This window comes from Ascidiella aspersa, chromosome 7, assembly GCF_963924565.1.
Source record: "Ascidiella aspersa chromosome 7, kaAscAspe10.2, whole genome shotgun sequence".
Classification (NCBI taxonomy): Eukaryota; Metazoa; Chordata; class Ascidiacea; order Phlebobranchia; family Ascidiidae; genus Ascidiella; species Ascidiella aspersa.
In genome coordinates, this window is record NC_139453.1 from 16,394,545 (window position 1) to 16,410,851 (window position 16,307).

At 35.0% G+C, this 16,307-nt stretch overlaps 1 protein-coding gene across 1 annotated transcript in view; it reads left to right on the plus strand.

Annotated features, from left to right (window-relative positions):
* The window catches only part of LOC146138054 (DNA replication ATP-dependent helicase/nuclease DNA2-like), a 29,764-nt gene extending 13,457 nt beyond the window's left edge, over positions 1 to 16,307 (plus strand). The window contains exons 13-24 of the mRNA XM_083393373.1: positions 3,638 to 3,784; positions 5,130 to 5,285; positions 5,875 to 6,017; positions 7,349 to 7,485; positions 7,607 to 7,729; positions 7,871 to 8,082; positions 9,373 to 9,462; positions 10,139 to 10,328; positions 10,638 to 10,727; positions 10,975 to 11,062; positions 11,461 to 11,570; positions 15,982 to 16,307. Of these exons, the coding sequence (XP_083249499.1) occupies positions 3,638 to 3,784; positions 5,130 to 5,285; positions 5,875 to 6,017; positions 7,349 to 7,485; positions 7,607 to 7,729; positions 7,871 to 8,082; positions 9,373 to 9,462; positions 10,139 to 10,328; positions 10,638 to 10,727; positions 10,975 to 11,062; positions 11,461 to 11,570; positions 15,982 to 16,143 (1,648 nt within the window). The 3' untranslated portion in view covers positions 16,144 to 16,307. The remainder of the gene's footprint in view (positions 1 to 3,637; positions 3,785 to 5,129; positions 5,286 to 5,874; positions 6,018 to 7,348; positions 7,486 to 7,606; positions 7,730 to 7,870; positions 8,083 to 9,372; positions 9,463 to 10,138; positions 10,329 to 10,637; positions 10,728 to 10,974; positions 11,063 to 11,460; positions 11,571 to 15,981) is intronic.

Consider the following 16,307-nt stretch of genomic DNA (forward strand, 5'->3'; position numbering starts at 1 on the left):
GTCAAACTTGGACTATCTTTTACTTAAACTCTGCCTAACACAAAAACTTCTAAATATACCTATATTAAATTAACTAACGCTGGGTCCTGGGATACATGCTTAAACACAATCTTGCTAAGTGATAAAATCACATTGTAACATGTTGTAAACCGCATTGAGTGTGACGTAACATTTCCAGTGTGACGTAACATTGGGCGAACATCTTGCCACACACTTACATCTTACATCTCACAAACTTTCTCTTTTATTATGTAGATACAGCTGTTGGGTAAATGACTCAACTTTTGTCATATGATAATTAGGTCACGGCTCCTCTCCTATAAAAAAGTTTGGGAATTTTTAAATTGATTTCCTTTGCGCGCATGAGGTTGACGAGAATAGCCATTTCTTAAGGTTACTTGTTTTATGATGGCACATCAGAATGTAAATTTGTGACGTCAGTATTTATTTGTGAGGGTATACAATGTTAGTAATAAGTAGGGCGAATATTTTTTGACCAAAAAATTGGAAATTTTGACCTGAAAAATTGAAATTTGGACAAATTTTGACCTTGAAATTTATTGTTTTGACAAAATTTTGACCTATTAGAAATACATCGATTTAAACATCATATTGTTGTATGAAGTACTGCATTAGTGTCTTGGCGTCATCAACCACATAATTTTGATGTTTGTCGAACACAAATCAGTTATTTTTTCAGGTTTACGCAAAATTCATAAAAATGCTTAATTGATGTTTTTGTCATTTCAAAAAGACAAACAGAGATAAAAATGCCAAAGAAGAACATGACGCTGGTTATTTTAGAAAAATGTTGTGTAAACAATTGAAATACAAGGTAAAAATAATTGCAGAAAATTTCCAATTATGACCTAGTATGTTATCCAATAAGAAATAGGCTAATTGCAAATCACAAGTAAAAAAAATGAAATACTGTTCAAAACCATTGGACAAATCAGGACTACACAACTATATAAAGCATAACCTAATGCGATAAACTAGACCTAGGTGGTTAATTCTGCCGGCTCGCATGCACCGTAATATTACTCTAATGAAGATTTAATACGGTTAACATGTCGTTAGACGTAATTAAAAACTAAATTGTTATGATAAAATGTTAACTGAACGATAATTTCAAAAAGCTGAATATACGTTTTTGAATTTGTAAACGATTTATGTTCATTTTTAGTAGATTTTGACTTGAAAAAATTTTGACAAATTTTGACCTAAAGTGTAAATTTTGACAAAATTTTGACTTTTTTTGACATGTCAAAAAATATTTAATTTGACTTTTATCTCAAGCGTCTATCGACTTTTTGAATTCTGCAACACACAGCAAATATGGATGACGCATATTTTTTGGTACATTTTTCAAGTTTCTGGCACCTTACTCGTCATAAACCTACAAAAACCTTCTGTTGCAATTTGTTTATTTCCACTTTTTCACTGTTTTATTGACCTAATATTAAACAGCATCATTGGTTTTCATTAAATAGTGGGCATTATTGATGGCATAGTTTTTACGTGTAATTTGAAGATTTTAAGTAGTCTTTAAATGAAATATATATTTGGTAGATGTCAGTAAAGTTGGCGTGTTTCGAAGGTAATTTATATATTGGAATATTTGCAAGTCAGCAGTCAGCGACAAGTATCGTTCAACCGTCGTGTTAAAAAACAACTGTAGAAGTAGCTTACTATCATTTTTAAGAAACGTTTTATACCAACAAACAAAAATACATAAACGCTGATTTTAAGTTAAGCGCGCATACGTATGGCAATTTTTTGTTAGCCTTTAATTATATTTAACTTATTTTCAGTGGACCTATTTAACAGTTTATAATCATGACTGATCATAACGAAATGCGGGTATTCCTTGTCCCTTTACTAAAGTAGTGTACAAGCTGGCCGCCCCCAAACAATATTTTTTTTATGTTTTTTTACCGTAACTTCCTAAGAAAAAAAAATCTGAGAGCAGTGGTTGTCAAACTATTTTTATCCCTTTTTGTTAATGACCTGTGCCTTGCGCCCCCTTCGGAAATTAGCTTATCAAAATGAGTTCTGTTTTTTCGATTACAAATCAGTGCGATAATCAACAATGCTGCTTAGTACTTATATTTTAATGTGAATTTTAAATTCTTGTAGTACACAGGGGCAGGGGCAGATCCAACATTTAGTTTTTTAATTTTAGGTATGATCATTAAGTTACATCAAAACGTGACCTCATAAAAATAATTTTAAACAATGAAGAACTAATCGTACGTAAAATGAGATCAAATTAAGTCTAAAAGTGCGAAAAAATTGCGTTTATTTGGTTGAAATTTGCATTTTTAAATTTAAGTGGAGACGTAACGCCTTACACATAAAAAAATATTCACATATTGCTCGAAATAATTGCACTATGAACGCGGCGCAATCTGTCATAGTATGCACAGCCCCCTTAGGCTGAATTAATTACTTGAAATCAACAAAAATATTTTGTTTTGGGGAATTAGGCCATGGAATCAGTCAGAGACAATCAACCACATTTTTTAACTTGGTTAACTACATTGAGCTACTCCCTGCTGCTAGAAATACCCTTCTTAAATAAATGCATTAGGTTTATAACGCTATTAAAGTTTATAAAAATATGTTGACTTGATTTTACAACTAGAAACAGGAGCTGAGCAGGGACGGTTACCGTAATTTTGTTAAGGGGCCGTGGTAAAAAAAACTTGACGCCAAAAATGCCTCGTGCACAAATATGCAACGAAAATACAGCACGAATACATTCAAGGTTAAGGCGGCAAATGCCTTCGCCCCTTAAAAGTTAGAAAACACGCATAAGATGCACAGCGTTTTTACTCTTACAAGGATCTCTACACATGCTAACTTCTAAGGCATCGGAAAGTTAAAAAGTATCGGGCGAAGGGCGACAAAAATTTGCACCAAATATTTAAAATAGAATAAAGCGCGAAATTAACAATGGATTAATACCAAAACCTTAAATACAACCTAAACGTAAGAGCCGCGGTTTGGTCACTCCTGCAATAGTCTATTGGTTCGGCTGCTTTTTCTGGCTCCTTCGTCAGAGACAGTAAGCTCATTTCGAAAAACAATGTAAGAGTGATGCCACGGGTTTATAGTGATGTCACGATGTAATAACCTGCGTTTATCAAACAATTATACAAAATGATTTATACCGCCGCGGAAAATGATATATGAATTTACCCCCTATTATTTTGGCGGACACTTATTTTGGCTTACCCTCCTTATTTTTGGCTTACCCCCTATTATTTTGGTGGTTTAAGCTTACATGTTTTGTGCAGTATATTGGTCCTTGTACGGCGATAATGCGGTTTGTTATCGTGATAATGAAATAAATTTGTAAGTGTAGCATTTTGTTTTCATTATTTACTTTCCTTGAGTAAAAAAATTCACAAAGACATACTTGAGAGTATTTTTTGCAATCATATAAAATTTGGCAAAAATACAGCTTGGAGCGACCACACTCTGGTGTACCACCCCTCGACCCCCTGAACAAAACCAAGTATTTTTGAGTGTGCGAGGTTGTTCTAACCTACATACCCCCCCCCCCCCCACCCCTCTTCTAAAAAGCATCCACAAATTAAAAATATATGTTTTGCTGCTTTTCTAACCACAGAACAAGGAACATCGTCGCCGCTTCAAGGCCAGTGTTTTCTGTTGGCGATTCAGTGCTGATCAGTGGCACAGAACCACAATATGTAGCCATGGCAACAGGCAGTGTGTCGCAGGTGTCAGGGAATTTCATCACGATTAATACAACAAGGTATTATGTTTCACCTTATTTAATAAATGAAAAAAAATATGGTCTCTATTAGTTCAAAAAGATATGAATTAAAAGTAAGGATTGTACGAAAAAGCCGTCGGATGCGATACTAAATAATGTCATTACTAGGGCGATTATTTTTTGACCTAAAAAATGAGACCTGAAAAATTTAAATTTTGATCTGAAAATTTTTTTTTAACAAAATCGAACTGTTAGATATACATCGATTTAAACAACATATTTTTGTTTAAAGTACTTCATTAGTGTATTGGCGTCGTTAACCACGCGTTTTTGATACTTTTGCTCACTACCGGTAGAACACAAATCAGTTCTTTTTCGGGTTTATGCAATACTCCGAAAATGCCTAGTTAATATTTTTGTCATTTCAAAAAGATAAACCAATACAAAAAAAATCAACACGCTAGTTATTAAAAAAATGCTGTGAATAGATGAAATACGACGTAAAAATAATTAATAACAAAGACCTAGTATATTATTGGAATAGGAAATGGGATAATTGCATATCACAAACGAAAACATACAGAAAATAATTTTCAATAGACCGGTCAAAATCAGAGATACACAACAAGCCTGCGTGGCTAATTCTGCTGTCTCGCGTATATCGTATATTAATTTAATGAAAATTTAATACACTTAAAATGTCATTGTATCTAATTCAAATCTAATTTTTTTCTGATAGACAATTTCAGAAAGCTGAATATATTTTTTTTAATTTTGTAAGCGATTTAGTTGGTTTTTCGTTTGAAATAATTTTGACAAATTTTTGCCTTACGCGCAAATTTTGACAAGTCAAAAAATAATTGTCCTACTCATAACTAAGATGGAATCATAAAATGATCGTATTAAAACACGCACAATGTAATGCTTGGTAGAACGTAGACAACGTTGCGTTGTAGCAAAGTATGCCTGAAATGCACAAATTAATTGAGTGTCGGATTGACACCGAGACCACACTAGCATCGAATTCGATCTGATGTTATCAGACTCCCCAGTTGAGCATAGCGGTGTCCGATTCCTTTATTTTAATTCATTTTTCGCAAGTAATTCAGTAGTTTTAAAGACGACCGTACATGTATTTTATTCGTTGAAACATTTTAAACCCAAGTCAATCCTTCAGATGTGAATTTTTCCGGGACATTTTTGTTATGTATTATTGTATTACACATTGCATTATGATAGAAGATCTGCAAAATTCAATATACATTAAAACCTTTCTAGTTTGAAATTTTCAAACCCTGTAAACCACGATTGATTGTTTGTGCATTCCTGTGCCAATAATCCAAACGTTAAACGCGTGACTTTATTATGTTTTCCAACATTTTAGGTGTTTCGACAGTTATCCTTCCGACATGACGTACAGCATCGACCGTCACGTTTGGATGTCCCAGATTTCACTTCAGTCATCACTCAGTAACTTGTCCATTTTGCTCGACACTGACGATCATTACAATCGACTTCGAAAACTCATCATAGCACAAACGTATAATATAACTTACTGCAATATTGACTTTTTTCACTTTTTATAGACGTAAAAAAGCATCGCAATTACTTTTAACTTTTCCCAAAGCTCATTTGAGAAAAAACTAAAACTTAGCATTGACATATGTACCTACGCAGTGTTTAGCGGTTTCCCAAATTTTGGACTTGCAACTTTTTGGTATTTAAATGAAACACTTGCGGTCTCTTAAAACTACTTAGCGGTCACCCAAACCAAACCTTAAAAAAACCCTGTACCTACGCATATGAACGTTGCACCTAAAGAAAAATATATATATAACAACTGTGGCGCTCGATATTTTTGAAATATTTTGACGCCCAATATGATTTACAACTCACAGAATTATTTGTTTATAATTATCATTTGCTAGCCACGCAGAATTACTTATTATTTTGCGGTCAACGTTGTAGATTGAACTTCTTCGCAGACTAAAGGTTCGTCCTGTCATTACATATTTTTAAATCAATTGGCATTGGATTAAATTTATCATTGTTTTTTTGTATTACTATAATTAGTAAAACACCTTGCCATTATGACCTAGTTTTTTTAGTTCTTGTTATGCATTTTTCAGAGAACCAACATTTCGATCTAGCCTGAATTTTCTTCCAAAATCATCTACCGAGAAAGTGGCTTCGATGCTTCGAGGTCTTAACCGCACACAGAGACAAGCAATCAAGAGGGTTCTGCTGTCTAATGACTACACCCTAGTTGTCGGTTTGTAATTTCATTTGAATAGCCAACCAGGCAGTTCTAATATTGTTTTTCGGTCGTTTTTGTCAGGGTTAAACTCACTCTCCGAAAGCAATGTTTTATAACGTAATTAGGTCAAGTGCTTAAGCTCATGCGAAACCAAAATTAAACGCAAAACGCCGAGTTCCCTCTATTCGTTCAGGTCGGCTGATCAAGAAGTGTGTGTTCGACATTGAGCGATATGAGTAGTTTATTTCGTACGCAGAAAAACAGTTGCAATGAAACAGGAGTATTAAAAAAGGACTGTATACAACTGACCACGTTAAATCAAGCCTTTTTCTTTTTTACGCTAAAAAACGTTGAGTTTCTGCTGTTCGCAATATGCGCTAATATCCGATGTTGGTATAACAACGGCCTCTTCAACTGTAGCAGATTGTCTTAAAAATGTAGTCTAACTTTGACTGTCGTACGCGATTAGAGTCTTCATTCTAATGAAATGTATAGTTGTCGCAAAACATATTGAATATTAAGCATACTGTTATACCACGTAATTAGTGTAATTGACGCAGATTTTATCCTAAGCCACAGCTTGAACTTTAGCTATATTGCGATAATCGTGGCACAATACCACCCGGGAAAATTATCTTTGTTTTGTGTTGTAGTTTACGAAAGGCTTGGCCGTAATACAGCGTAATCCCGTGCATGGAATTAGGAAACTACGCTTGTGATAGTAGAATTATGGATGTATCAAAATCAGTAACACGTTTTCCGCTGACTATGTTTAGCTTTCCAACAGGAGTTTCGACGACACACGTGTTCGCTTTGTGCCTAAGGTTCGCTTTTGCCGGACGTTTTGGGTGTTTCTGATTAGGTTTTTTCCTATTTTGTGAAGTCATTACCATCCGTATTTTATCACGCCATTAGCGTCACCATTTTAAGACGTCCTTAGTCATTAACGTCGGACGGAAAATGGGGGTATTTCCTAAATTCAAAATTCGGGACTTTAGGAACCCTGGTCTAGCGTTTTTTTGTAATAGTTCTCTGAACTACTTGTTCACATTTGTATGTTTATGATCTCCCCTTTTGAAGTAATCGTCAAACAAAAACTGCATGCATATCGGTTGTACAGCCTATTTCTGCGTAATTCATACTGACAAGCCCGCGTATAATCTGTTAAACACCTGTGACATACGGTCAGGGAGTTGAAGGCAGCAGATCTATGGTTCGTTTATAGCCCATTTCACGGTCACTTTGGTTTGTAAACACCTTTAAATAGAAGGAAACTTTAAAGTAATAGGTGTTTATTTTAGTAACAACTTTCACCAATGTTATTTATTTATTTACTTTTTTATCAGGAATGCCTGGAAGCGGGAAAACGACTACGATCGTGGCGATGATTCGCATCCTCCTTCTGTGCGGACTTCGCGTACTGGTTTCTTCCTACACCCACTCTGCTGTTGACAATCTTCTCATAAAACTTATAAAGTACAAGGTGATATATTTCACACCTGCCGTTTAGTAATCTGAGTATATATATTATGCAATACAATGTAATAAATTTAACTAAAATAAAATTGTTTTTCTCTGTCGCTAATTGGGTTTGCCTTTAATAGGTGAACTTTTTACGTCTCGGTCAATCCTCATCTATCCACCCAAATGTTACTCCTTTCTCTGAACAACACCTATCACGTGACTTTAAACATTCGTCACAACTCAAAAAGCTTTACGACGGTGCAGTGAGTGTCGCGTTTGGGTCGTTTTATAATTCTCGCATTTAAGTTTGGTCAAAACTGATTTTATTTTTACAAATTTACGCAATTTTCTAAAAACATGCAGTTTTTCTACACCCCTACCTCTGAAATGAGCATACATTTTAGAAAGTGGTTGGTTGTACCTGTCTGGCGATTTACTCACACGCGTTCTTTCAAATACCTGGTCAAGCACACCCGCTTTTTGACATTTGTATCGTCGATGAAGCCTCCCAGATCGCACAACCTGCTTGTCTCTCGCCTCTCATTCACTCCAAGCGCTTCGTACTGGTCGGTGACCACAAGCAACTTCCGCCATTAGTAGTCAGCAATGAAGCAAGGTGACTTGCAGTGCAACCTAATAAGTATAAATCTTCTATTTTGTAATCCCGATCTATCAATACGAAACATCATATTTACAACACTTTAAAACATTAAAAGCGAAGAGGCAATCTTTCTCAAGTTACACTTCTTAAATATGTAGGGGAAGGCGAGGCAAAACTGACCCCTTAAGGGATAAATGCTATATTTCGAGTTTCACAAAATACTTTTTGATGAGTAGGGTATCAACTGAAAGGTCTTACTTAAAGTTACTTTTAAGCTAAAAAAAACAATTAAAAGAAGCACACCTTCTGAATAAATTAACCTTTGTTGTCGATTTTTACATGGGGCAAAACGGACACCACTAATAAAATATCATTTAATTGCCTTGTTGTGTGAAAATGCCGGATCATGGATTTGTGTTTATGTGGCGCATAAAAATTTTCAGAGATATTGTCGCAAGTTACGTCACAACGTGACGTCATAATTTAAGTAATGGTATACAGCCCCTCATAGGTTAAAAATATTTTTAAAACGTAGTCGAAAACATACAAAAAACACAATAGCACTATACTAAGTATTAGCATTGTTGCAACTATATATAAGTTACATGGTTATAAATAGGTCGTGCGTAAACTGCCTTATATTTCTTTAAAGTATACCAACTGATAATTTTAAAACAAATAGCAATCGAGCTTGTTTACAACAGATCTTGGTAAAATTTCTGATTGTTTCGCCTTCCTGCAAAAGTGACCTACACATAAAATATTGGTATATTATTTAATTTTATTCCAGTTCCAAACTGTCCTACTAAAAGGCTATCAATAAACAAACAGTGCAGTTTTAAGTTCAGTTATACGCTAGTAGGAACGGATTAACTTGAAAGGAGTCCGTTTTGCCCCGCTTGGGGTTCCGTTTTGCCCAAACACTATTTATTGCATGAAAACCTAATTTCTTTCATATCTTTCAAATTAAAAAGCCAACTGTTTCGGATTAATAAACAGACTCTTAACTATAAATTATTTAGCAAAAAAGTAACTTCGTCTTTACTTGAACTTCAGTAACAAAGGCATCATTTTACTGCGCTATCCTTATATCAATATCCACCAAACACACTTTCTACCCTCCCTGGTTTGTGCAGAATGGAATCTGCCTAATTTTTTGCCACAAACGTTTGTTTGACGATATTCACTGTTCAGTAAACAATTTTTGACGCTGGCAATTTTCGCTAACGAGAAAAGTGAGGGGTCCGTTTTGTGCCCTGCTTTCCCCTAACAGTTGTTTACCTTAAGTTATCCGTTCTTATGCAGAGCCATGGGGGCTGACGAAAGCTTGTTTCGGCGCCTAACTTCTCACGAAGCGGCTCTTTGTGAACTCACGTTGCAATACAGAATGAACAGGTTTATATACGAAATTAATTTGATGTAATGTTCTGTTGTATTATTGAGAATGTCAATCTAGACCGCACATGAGCTTTGGTTAATTAACTGAAGTTACAAAATGCAACTAAGAAAACTTCTAACACATATGGCATTGATTAAATCTAATAAAACTAATAGAATTACTGTCCTGTCAGTTGTTGTTTTGTATAAATAAAGATGAATGTCGGCAAAGTGACATTGTTCCAATAAATACAAACAATATGTAACCTTCAATAAAAGAAAGTGAAAAGTAGAAACGGAAGTAAAAATAAAACGATTACCGCTTATTTCAGATATTTAAATTGTTCAGGGCTTAAAAACATTACACTGAGGCATTACACATGCCTCATTTGGACCTGCCCGTGGGTTTCAATACATAATATCATCGTAAATATATTGCTGTCAAACTAGATCAAAATAATGAGGGGTGGAAAAAATAACAGTTTACTGTTAGTGTGTGTTTCTGTGATATGTCTGTTTTCAAACCACACTGTTAAAGCTTACGAAGCCACCTTTTGTATATATTCCTAAATATCTAAATCTCTTACCATCTTTTAATTGTGTTTTAGTTGCAGTTAAATCAAATACCTAATAAAACAATATTGTCACAAAAAAGCAAATAGAAAAAATATATATTTCCAAAATGTATTTTAAGTTCTATCATGGCTTTGAGCAACCACGTGACGTACGACGGTCGGTTGGAATGTGCGCATGAATCTGTTGCTACAGCAACCGTGACGCTCCAACAGCTCGAAGTCGCGACTAAAGACTTGGAGGAGAGTGACGAATGGTTGTTGCTTGCTCTAAAACCAAACAACACCGTTTTGTTTTTGGACACCTGTGAGGTCAGTTTCCAACTTAGGCTTCCAGCCCTTTGCGTGCCCTCTGTCAATTTTTATGTAGTCATGCTACCTTCTCTTTATTTTGGTTCACATCTGACAAAAACAGAAACTAGTTATAAAACCTACCTATGGCTAACCTTGAAAGTTTGCAAACCAATTGGCTAAAGAATCTCTCATAATTTCCTGACCTTGGTCTTCTTAAGTTTTGATGCCACTTAATAGCGAATGCATTCCTATAGAAAATATTACGTAGCCCCAAAGTTTTAAAAACGGTTTAAAAATAATTTTTAAAATATATCCGCTTCGAAGTAGACTAACTACCACGAAGAAGAGCTCGATAAAGGGATTCACAATGTGTACGAAGCAGTAATATTGGCACGGATCACCCATTATCTTTTGCGGGTGAGCACAAAGTTTACTGTGTTCATTAAGGTGTATAATGTTTTTAATGTTATTATTGTCTTTTAATTTCACTTAAATTAAAATATTCACATTAACACAAAGTAAAAAGTTGATATATGAAACATGTACGCGGCACGATACAGCAAAGAATATAGCCCTAGTGGTTGTCTACTTACTCCCCGCTGAGCCTAGCTTAGCTGGTAGATTTTTTTAGCCTGTCGTTCACTATTTTGTTTGTTTATTAAAGGCTGGCTGCAAAGCTTCTCAAATAGGAATTATCGCCCCCTTTAGGAGACAGCTTGGCACTATTTCAGAAGAGGTTGTCAAATTATGTGGTAAGGAACACTAAAGTTAAGTAGGTTATGACTAGAGATTAACCGATACCGATACCGTTTTTTATATATTAGGGAAATGTTCAAAACTTGAAATAATTTAAAATGTAATCCAAATAACGTTTTAGTTTTTATACCTTTATTAATAAATTATTATCAAACTATTATTTTGCATATTAACTTGGCGTGATGCTAAAACCTAAATTTTTTTGATAAAAAATTTGATAAGTAGTTTGTTGTACAGGAAAAATTAGATCATATTTTCGTAATAAAATATCGGCCTACATTTACCAATACCGATATCGCTTTATATTTTTTATAAATTCATAAAAAAATCTAATCAAGTTCAAATAGGCGTTTTTATTTTTGTTAGAATGAGCCGGTAATATGCGTTTTTTAAGGCGAACAATGTGAACTTGAAGTGAACACAGTGGACAAGTACCAGGGCAGAGATAAGAGTGTTATTCTTGTCTCATTCGTTCGCTCGAAGCAGGAAGCTTTGGGTGAAAAGGTATTGTTGTATATAATAGAAATATAGTTTGGTAAAGCTGTAGTTTATAATTTTAACCATGTAAGATCAGTAACAGACCAACAAACAAGTGTTAGGAACACTAAAGTTTCAAACAACCTCAAAGAGAGTGATATGTCTTTTGGAAAGATATTGTTATCCACTTTTAATATTGTTAACCAATCCAAAACATAATAACTGTTATTGTCATTTTACGTTGTTACTAAATGAGACCAGAACTTTTATATTCCTTGGCTAAGAAAGTGCTCCGCAACCTTTTTTCACTTGCGGCATACCAACAGAGCCAAAACAATTCGGCGGTACACCTACAAAATATATGTCGATCTACAACAGACAACATCAGCAAATATTCCAGCCAGCCAAGTGAAGAAATCTAGATTTATAATGATACGCGCCGAAGGCTACCAAAGTATTACATATTACATTCCTCATCCTCCTAATTTGGCGGTTTTGCAGACCTTCTAAACTTTCTGAAGCCGATCAAAGTCCTGAAAATAGTACCTCCTTACAATAGCTGATTAGAGAACAGAGGGCTTTTAATAGCATTCAAAAAATGAAACCCGACATTAGTGCTTTGTAGATTTTTGCTTAATTTTATTTTCGCAACAGCTGCCAAGGTTAATTTTACTATCAAAAAATGCCAATAATATATTTACAATAATATGTCATGGGTTTCAAGCGCATGGTTAATCTCCCTTCCCACTTTGGTAAAAAGTTTAAAACGAATGTTATATGTTGATTACAGTTGTTCAAAAAAGCACTTTTGTGTCGAATTTCAGTGGGTACCCCCCTGGAATTGTTAGGTTGCTTCTAAAAAAACCCACAAACCAAATCTGAGCACGTTTGGTTCAGTATTGACCGTGCTACGTCAATATAAAAATACATTTGTTAGGTTGTTTTATACGAAAAATGGGCGTTCTAGCATGTTTTTATGAACTTTAGATAAGTAATTGATATAATTGTGTAAATTCTAATTGCATTTTTTTATTAATTTGGTTTCACGTGTGCTGCATCTACATTATTTTAGAGCTAAAAATATGTACTCCTTCGCTATAATCTAGAAACCACTGTTGGTTGATCTTCAGGCTTAATTAGGCAGCTATAGGGCAATCTTGGGTAGAAAGCATGAACACCACGTCAAGTTGGTGCTCATAGTTCAGGTTTCGTTTTTTTTTACCAATACATGGAAACCTTTATTTTATAGTGTGAAGTGAGTATTGATGTTGTGCTAATTACATCTGAATTGATTGAGACTGGATTGTCCTGTCAGTGTGAATTTCCTGAAATCTGGTAGAATTAGATTTCGTTGCTCTAGGTCTTAAGTTAGTATATTCTTGTAGTCTTCCATAATTTTAACTCAACGTTCGGCAGCATCATTGACAATCTTAAGCTTCTTCACCACCTTGTGAAGAATCAAAGCGAAAGTTTTTACTACAAACGTTTAAAATGGCCCGACTTTGTGTTTTAAACGTTTTTTTCTATTTGTCGGCGGTCGAGTCTAACTGGTAAAGGTTTAATGGCGTTGTACTGGTGATGTAAATCAATTACAACTGCGATAAGTGCAATAATTTGAGAAATCTACCTGATTTATTTTGTTGTTAAACAAACGTAGGAATCTTCCTCACTATTTTAAAATACCTTGTTACATGTGCGCTTGTCCGTTAAAATTTGCTAGCCTCGTGTTATAGCCGATGATTATAAAATGAAATTCCATTACAGTTGATGTGTTTTTTGCATTGTGTGATGATTGGAAAACCTATATTGTAAAACAGCAAAGGCGCTGGTCGTCCTTTGCATGTTTGCCGCCAGTGTATTTTCTAAGGTTTGGTTTGGGTGACCGCTAAGTAGTTTTAATAGACCGCAAGTGTTGCATTTAAATACCAAAAAGTTGCAAGTCCAAAATTTGGGAAACCGCTGGAGAAATTTGGGGGACCGATTCGGTTTTCACGTTCACGATATAATCACGAACAGGGCTGCCAGTGCCACTCCTTGGGATTTTTCCCAAGATCTTGGGATTTCAGCCTAGACCTTGGGATCTGGGGATATCTGTTCCATATCTTGGGAATTTTAATTCATAGCAGGTTGAAATTACAAATACTTTTTTTGCTTGTATTTAAGGACTCATTTCCTAATACGAATAAGGAAATAGCTATTTACCAGCTCGTGGGTGTACTACTTGCTTGTTAGACGAAACTGTTCATTTACTAGCTTGTGTGACGTCGCTAATTAAACAGACCCAATCGACAATGATAATGAGAGCTATTAGAGAGGTCGACAACCTACCGCCGGAACCGGCCCGCAAATGTAATTCATCCGCCCCGCCGCCTATTTGACAAACTAGACACGAGTCAATTTTACTTTTTGACTATTTTAACTATACGTTAGTGCAAAAAAGTGTCGTTTTGTGCATTCGATTTGTATATGCTTTGATGCTGTCTTTTAAACTATAGAACTCATCGCTTCTTTACGGTTGCGACGTGGAAGGCTGGCAATTGCGTTGCGGACAAACTAAAAACGGATTAAAAAATATCAACATTTTGTATTTTTGGCAATGTAATAAAAAACTTCCAAGAAATTTATAAAAAAAAAACACGGTTTACCTAAAAAAAAAATCAAGCTCGCTTCACTAGAGGTAAAGTTATCACGTTTCTTCGAAGTAGGTTTATTACACTTTTCATTAGTAGTATGTATGGCGAGGTGTGGACTCGAAAAAACAATTTTCTGCCTCCTTGAATGTAATCAAACACGTCTTCAAGTGCAAAAAAAATCGAGGCCCGCGTGATTCACAGTTGTTCTAACATTTTAATATCACGCTTCTTCGTTAACTTTGTGTGCGGCCCGCAGAGACCTTTATCAGTTTGGTGTTGGTCCGCGACTAGAAAAAAGGTTGCCAAAACCTGTGTTAGAGCTTCAATACACATGGTTGCATACCACAAAGTCCGCCACAGTCTCTTATATTTCAGTTTTTTTAATCTTGGGATTTTTTTCCAATTCTTGGGATTTTTAGACATGAAACCTTGGGACAAATTGAAAATCAGAGTGGCAGCCCTGATCACGAATAGGTATTGTACCACTGTTGTGTAATTTCGATGAAGCCGCATATTATATGTAATGAATAGGGCGATTATTTTGTGACCGAAAAATTTAAAATTTTGACCTATTAGAATTACATTGAATTAAACAACATATTTTTGTTTGACGTTGGCCTACTGTATTAGTGTCTTGGCCGTCGCCAACCACACGTTTTGAATGTTTTTCTGGCTACCAATCGGACGCAAATCAGTTATTTTTTTGATTTTATAGAAAACTCATGAAAAGGCTAAGTTTATATTTTTGTGATTTGAAAAAGACAAACAAACAAAACGCTCTTTATTTTAGTAAAATGTTGTGTAAACAGTTGAAGTACTATAGTTTTTTTTAATTTTGTAAAGGATTTATCGATTTTGACTTGAAATAATTTTGACAAATTTTGACCTAACGTGTAAATTTTGAATTTTTTTGACAAGTCAAAAAATATTCGCCCTAGTGATGAATGATGATTTAAAAAAGGTTGTGGTAATTTAACATGCAACCAAGATACAAAGTGGTGTGTTGTTTCTGAAATGGAAAATCTTATTACTCGGCTATACACAAAACCTGGCTAATCTTGTGACATATATTTAAACGAAACCCCGTGACATATATCGATCTACAATCACTTAACAAACCTCAAACCTTTTTTGTAGCAGAACTTGTTTGACATGTGTGATATTCAAGCAAGTTCATAATCCACATACTAAACTGTGTCAGTCGTAAAATAATCCTATTTAAAGAAAAATTCTTTACTGTTTAAATTGCTGCAAGAATTTATTTTGAACTCTGCCCAATTTTACAAACGTCTTTAGGCTTTAGCCTAAATCACTATGAAATTATTCTCGGGTAGGTTTGTTGTATGATGTCTGTGTAAAGTTCCGTGGTGCCTAATGAAAGTATGTTAAGGATACGGCCTGTGTGGAAGAAGTAATTGTTAGACTTGCATGATTTTTAAGCCACGTAATCCTGGTATCGAACGGCGTCCAACGTAAGAAAATCCAAAACCCGTTTACAAGTAAAAATTGCCTAGGCTACTGTTAAAACCGCCGCATTTAACGCGATATTTTTCGAACTCTGCCTAACTTTGCGTGGCTAAACATACTGTGGGAGGCAATAAAGATTTAACCCGGGACTGTTTAAAGTGAAAATTGCTATAATTAGTTTGAAGAGTGATACGACGACGCGCGCTCGTTGCCCCGTCTCTCTTACACAGAAAGATAGTCATTTTTCTGTCCGGAAGAAAATCGAAATATAACTTTACCCACTATATAGTGACTAGTCCATATCGTATGTATTGTTAGTGTTCTGTTTTTGTTTTTAGAAAGGTGAGCTTCTCAACGATTGGCGCAGACTGAACGTCGCTCTTACGAGGGCAAAGCATAAGTTGATAATGGTGGGCTGCTCACGGAGCCTTTTGGAGTACGATCCTTGCAAGAAAATGATCGCGTACATTTCTTCACACAATATGTTGTTTAAGTTGTGAAGCTTCGTGGTTTCGGGAAAGTATATTGTTAGAACCGTGTCTACTTACGAATAGTTCAATTATGAATTTATTGTAATTCTCTCTGTTAACACAACAGGCCCCATTCGTTTATTTGTGTACAATCTGCTGTTAATACTTTTATCTTTCATTAGCCAAGTTTTTCT